We start from the raw sequence: 6,216 nt of genomic DNA, 5'->3' as shown, positions 1-6,216 counted from the left end.
ACAGAGACACATCATCGTTTGGTTTGTCTGTTTGTCGTCGTGGTGTCCAAGGTCTTTTTGACTTGGATTCAATGCACGTCTCATGTTTCGTGCGGAGGGGTCATGACATAATCTTGGTGACACGCAAATAGGATACTTTGAAACACACACACACCGGTCAAACTATACACTCGAATCTAATAATAACTATATCATCTTAAAGCCTGCTCTGACGGCAATGAGAAACGCTGGCGCTAAGGCTCAGTATCACTTGCCAAGTTTATTTTACCATTTTTGAAGTGAAACTTTTTTACATCTTGTAGAAAATAATATCAGAATCACAGGATAATGGAAGTGAGTAGTTAACGGAGTTAACGTTTGTAACGCATGTAACAAATATTGCTCTACAGCGCAGGGGTTTAAAAAAAAAAATGTTTTTAATTGAAACATCTTTACAGCCGATTACAGATGACATCAGCAGCACATTATTCCTTATACTTTCGCAACTCATAATTCGCAATGTAAACTCTCAACTTTGAGGTTGGATCTGGTGTTAGCATTAGAATTGTGACGATTTGTATAGACTTTTATAATAGGGTTATTTATTATATTTTAGCTATTGTAAACCCATTCTTATTATTACATTGAAGACATGGACAGACACTAGTCAATAAAGGTCTATTTTAAATGCATGATTACGTGTGTTTAAAATGTTAGAGTACCCTAATAATTTTATATCCCTCTTATCTGTAATTTTCACTCCTTATGTGTATGGTGACCATTCACAATTTTTTTCCCTCAGATTTTAAGGGTTATTTCTACAAATTTTAACTCTTATATACCTTTCATTTGTTGTTTTTGCACACAGATATTTTCAACAGATATTCATGGGTATGAAAAGGTGAATAAGTCTTCGTAATTATCATCACTTGCACAACTTGTTACACCCACAATATTCTATTAAATGATTAGCTGTTGAAAATATTTTGGCGTAACAATAAATGCAAGGGCGGGTAATGAGTTAAAATTTTAGATATGACCTTTAAAAAAGGAACGGGATCAACATGGCGTGAGAGACGGACCTTTAAATTTAAGTGTGCCTTGTATCAGTAGGTAAAAGTTTGTTTCAGAGAAATTAGGATCCAAAGAGGGATTCATCTTACATTTGTTGCCATCTTATGTTTGAGTAAATATGCAATCACAAGTGATTACGGGATCTCTTGTAGTGCCTGGTGATGTCTTGCAAAGGTCCTGTTGTAGCGAACTGTGTCGGGACGTGTGTGTGTGACGACGGTCGTGTGTCCTGCCGCAGTCCCACGCGGAGTCGATCCACCAGCACTCGATGCAGGACTTCTCCAACTCCCACCAGCACTTCCTGAACGCGGCGGCGGCGCGGGCCAAGGACCCCCCGGCGGGGCGCGTGGCGCTGCTGCCCCACTCCTCGCTGAACCACCAGTCGCTGGGCGGCATCGGCCACCACCACCACCCGGGTGGCGACGGCGTTCGGCGGCATGGGCGAGCACCACCTGGCGTCGCTGCAGCGCCACCGGGGCGGCGCGCTGCCCCCGCAGCAGTACCCGGGGCTCGTGCACGGGGACGCCGGCGGTGGCCAGCAGCTGGACCTGTCCGTCGGCGACATGGCCAGCGCCTTCTACGCGTAAGCCACGCCGCACCTGGGACCGGGCCTCCCGCCGCGCTGCGTCGTGCCGTCGGGACTCACCCGCTCACCGGGGGTGTTCCTCGGGACCTGTCGATTAGGGTGGTTCGCGAACGGCGACGCTGGGTTCCCGAAAGGCTGAAAGTCGTGCTGTCCGAATATTTGGGGCTCGAAAAATAAGCCGTGAATCGCTTGAGACTGGTGCAGGTGTTCTTCGGGACCTGTCCATGCGCGAAACTATTAGCGTGGTTCGTGAATGGCGACGCTGGATCCCGAAAGCTGAAAAGTCGCGCTGTCCGATTGTTTGGGGGCTCGGAAAATAAGCCGTGGAATCGCTTGAAAGGTGTCAGTATTACGATTTGAAATTAATTGCATATCGATGGCTTAGAATGAAAACCTTGTATCTCATAAAATGCAAATTTTACAGCAGAGACAAAAAAAAACGGTTTCTTTCACCCCCCCCCCCCTTAATTAATGGTTGTACAATTCTTTTATGTGATAGAAATCAATAGGATGCACATTTCATTTCTTTCAGCCAAACATTGTGTGAGATACGAGGTTTTCCAGCCAAAAACATAAAAAAAACGTATTTTCGTCAAAAATTGAGATACGAGGTTTTCATTCTAAGCCATCGATATAGTAAGATAAACTAATAGGATACACTGTGACTGTTTAATTAAAATAGGGATTGTTCACGAAATGATTTTCTTTTGTGTTTTTGAGCAGGTACCCCACGATATTTGACAGTGATTCCTTAATACTCGCGTCGGAGGACGCTGCCCCGGGTAATGCGGCGCTGGTGGGGAGCCGCGATGTGTCTGGGGTTTTCTCGGCGGTGTGATTCTGCGGTGGTTCGCCGTTGCCTACCTGCCGGGAATCGAACCCAGGACTTCGGCTCGTCAAGCAGGATCTTAGACCACGGAGTTAACATGTCAGTCATTACCTGTAAATTGTTGAAGAGATTGCTTAATTAACTTTTACTCATGTCTCTTGATTTAAAAAAAAAAAATACTATATTAAAATTACAACTCATTTTGTGCTACGTTCTGTGTTTCTAGAACAGGGGTGTTCACATCAGGAAATTACTTGAAATCATGGAAATTCCGCCGTCATGGTAATTTGAGGGGGAAAAAAGTTTTGCTTCGGTCTGTGATTCATTTATTTTATTTTTTAATGCATAGTCAAACTCATTATAAAATGGTGTAAGCAAGATTATGTTAGAACTAGGGCAGCTAGGAGGATGATGGAAGCTATTTTTTATTTATTTCGTTAGCTTCTACTCCACAGGTGTCAATATGTATTTCACCAAAAGTCACTTTGGTTTCAATGCAGGATTTATTACACAAAAACTTTGAATACACATAAACAGTATTCAGATAAAAAGTTCAAAGATACAGTAGAGGTATCACACAAAATACATATGAATTTTGTCTCTGCAACACACAACTCTAAGCACAAAATATACTGTAAAGACTTTATTTATATGAAAATAATCCATGCAAATGTGACCATTGTTTATTGGAACACCAGGTTTCCACCAAAGTTGCTAAACTAATCCATCACAGTACTGTTGTGTACCACAAAATAAAATAATAGCACTCTATAAATTTTTATTCTGATATAATAGATGTTATCTTACTGAAGGCGGCAGATAAGTTAAAACTTGTGTAATGATTAGGATAAGATTATTTGGGGAAATGCGCAAAACCAAAATAACATCGAAAAGCATGTCAATGCACCATGCAACATTGAAATGCAACTGAAATCAGGAACTGAATCAGCATTTTTTAATCAAGACTTACTTAAATCACAAAACGTACTCGTTTAATATATTTAATTAAATGAATGTAATTTTTTACATGAATTTTATGCCAAAATGTATGGTGGTACTAAATAGATTGGAAAATATTTTCTTTTTTTTTTTTTTATCATGTAGCGGTTATTAGTAACTAATTTTTACATTATGATGATGGTAAATTTTTAAAACCCACAGATACTTGACATTTTATTTTTATTGTACATGTAGATAGACATGCTTATTACATATTACATTGTAAAAGGGCATCATGGTAATGCAGTAGTATTATAATTTATTTTCAAGATTGAATATAGGTAAATTATTTTAAAATGTTAGGGAAATTTGAAATTTTTGATCATGGAAAGTGAGGGAGATTTTTATTACAGATTTGTGTGTACGACCTGTAGACAGTGATTTTTTTTTTCAAATGGTAACTTAGTTTTAGAGAATTATTTCATACTTTTAATTGTCTTTTTTTATTCTGTTGATGTTCTCATGAGTAGATCTTGATTTTTTTTTAAAAAATAATATAAATTTTATTGGAACATGATTGCAATAAGATATTTCCTTCAAACAGAAACTAAACCCCTCAGTTAAATGGGAATGACTGTGCTCGTTCCACAGCTACGAACACTTGACAGAAACTTATCTCTGTACTCTATACCTTGCGAGAGTCTGTCCCAAAGTTCTGTCAATTTTGTACGTAGCTCTAAAACCGATGCTTGTCTCTCCTGCAGATCTTTGCTCAATCTTTGATGCAGATTCTCTAGTTCTCTCATGTTTGCTTCAGAAAAAAAAACAAATGAACCATCATAATTAACTACGCTCTTTTCAAACTGGAGAGAGGGACTCCATTCCAGTTCCTTAACCAAAGTGATTATATCAAGTCTTCTTTTCTTGAAAACACTTTCCAGTTGAGCCTTTTCTTGTTTTTGATCATTCAAATACTGCTCAAAATCCTCTAGTTCTTGCTGTGTGGGCACTCTTTGTCTGCAAAATGGACAGGGTCAATGGCCAATGACTTGCAGATGATTTTCTCCATCTCTTTCAGCTCTGCCGGTTTGTTCAGTTTTGCCCGCTTTATCTGACAATGTTCTTCTATGGTGCTCCTCAATGCTTTCTCCATTCTGTTCAATGGCAGATTTTAATAGCTAGTGGTAGGAATATCACAGCGCAGCTCTTTGGACAGAGAGATGTTATTTCCTTAAGTGTTTCTTCCACTTTTGATGTCAGAAGGTTTTTTTAAAGTCCAGTTTCTCCAATCACAATGTCTTTTAAAAGCAACTTGACATGATTCACAACTACACCACGCCTGCGCTTGCATGTTCCCTCGTCGAAGCCACAATCTGTCCAAATTCGATGCAGTTCTTCAAAGCAGTCACCAACACAACTACTTACTTTATCCTGGTGTTCCCGCCATGGCTTTTCAGACATTTTTGACCCCAAAGTAATACAAAAAAATAACTGAACACTTTGAGAGTATAAAGGCAATATTTACACTTTATAGAAAGTAAATATTTAATTTCCTTTAATATTTATTTTGTTTAATTACATTTTATTCCGTATGTTTATACGTGTACTCTATGATTAATTCAGACTGTAAATTTCTTTGGTTATCGTTTTGTCTATGTATTACTCTATGTTTTTTTATTTTATTTTAAATATTGTCAAGGCTAGCATAGCAGAATTTTTTGAAACCACTATTAATTTAAAGATGAACACGTCAGTAATGGTTAGTAATTTTACTATTTTTTGTTTTAATAACAAACTAAAGAAAATCGTTTACTAGTGACGGGGAAAATATTCTTTTAGAACGAATTGAGACTTGATTAAGACAGCAGCTAGAACGCAACGATTTTGACATTGATTTATAATTGAATTTTATAGAAGATTGGAAATGGTTATTAATGCCAATATTAACTGAGTTTGAAGAAAATAATAATTTTAATCGATGAAGATAATACTCAGACATCAAGATTTTAAATAATTACTTAAGAAGAGAAGTCGACAAAAATCTGTGTTCAAGAGATCGCCAAATGACTAATTGGCTTTGAAACTACGAAGATTAAATGTCGTTATAATTCCGAAGAAAGAAGAATCATGTTGAAGATTGAAAAGTCGCAGTTCGAGCCCGGGAAGGATGAACGTCGCGCAGTCCAGCCCAGTCGCCGCCCATAATCTGAAGGATGGAGTCGTGACAGCGCGTATTCCTGCCGCAAGCTAGAGGACCGAGGAGCAACACCAACATCGCAGTCCTGGATGAGTCTAACCAAGGAGTCTCCGAGAACCTACACGTCTCGTGGGTATCCTGCAGCAAGGTTTGGTCCCTTACCCCATCACCCGAAGACTCGCTGAATATAGAAGTACCCGAGTGAATTACAATTTAAACAAGACGAACATTTTTCACAGAACTAGAATCTGTTATATTATATTGAATATTCTTTGTAAAGAAAACCGATTAACTTGTTCATCTTTAGATTTACAAATCAAATTCCGGAATCGCGATCCCGAACTAGATATGTAGTATTAGCTAGGATAGATGGAATTTGATATTGGAAGAACGTATTGCTATTTTGGTTGACTGGTACTGCAAGTCACGTACCCAGTAGTCCAAGCTCTACCGGACTGAAGTTAGTTAAAATAAATAACATCCAAATAATTAACATTTGATTGTAAAGATAATTCACTCAAGTGAAAGAATTGTTAGATGCTTTGAAGTTGAGAGTAATAACAAATTCCATCTGTAGTTTAAAATAAATTATTTTAAGATAATTTTATTTCT

At 38.2% G+C, this 6,216-nt stretch overlaps 2 protein-coding genes across 2 annotated transcripts in view; both read left to right on the top strand.

Annotated features, from left to right (window-relative positions):
• The window catches only part of LOC134536480 (uncharacterized), a 7,500-nt gene extending 6,261 nt beyond the window's left edge, over nt 1-1,239 (top strand). The window contains exon 4 of the mRNA XM_063376201.1: nt 1,228-1,239. Coding sequence (XP_063232271.1) covers nt 1,228-1,239 — 12 coding nt within the window. The remainder of the gene's footprint in view (nt 1-1,227) is intronic.
• LOC134537011 (uncharacterized) lies at nt 1,224-2,517 on the top strand. The gene is made up of 2 exons (XM_063377188.1): nt 1,224-1,981; nt 2,363-2,517. Exon 1 carries the CDS (start codon nt 1,322-1,324, stop codon nt 1,814-1,816), a length of 495 nt encoding a protein of 164 aa, XP_063233258.1. The 5' UTR covers nt 1,224-1,321; the 3' UTR covers nt 1,817-1,981; nt 2,363-2,517.
• Nucleotides 2,518-6,216: the final 3,699 nt, after the last annotated feature.

This window comes from Bacillus rossius, chromosome 11, assembly GCF_032445375.1.
Source record: "Bacillus rossius redtenbacheri isolate Brsri chromosome 11, Brsri_v3, whole genome shotgun sequence".
Taxonomy (NCBI): domain Eukaryota; kingdom Metazoa; phylum Arthropoda; class Insecta; order Phasmatodea; family Bacillidae; genus Bacillus; species Bacillus rossius.
Note: the sequence above shows the minus strand (reverse complement) of the source record. Positions and strands in the feature narration are given on the sequence as shown.

Excerpts from the sequence above, each read along its gene's own strand:
- LOC134537011 (XM_063377188.1), top strand. The coding sequence starts at position 1,322 with ATGCAGGACTTCTCCAACTCCCACCAGCACTTCCTGAACGCGGCGGCG.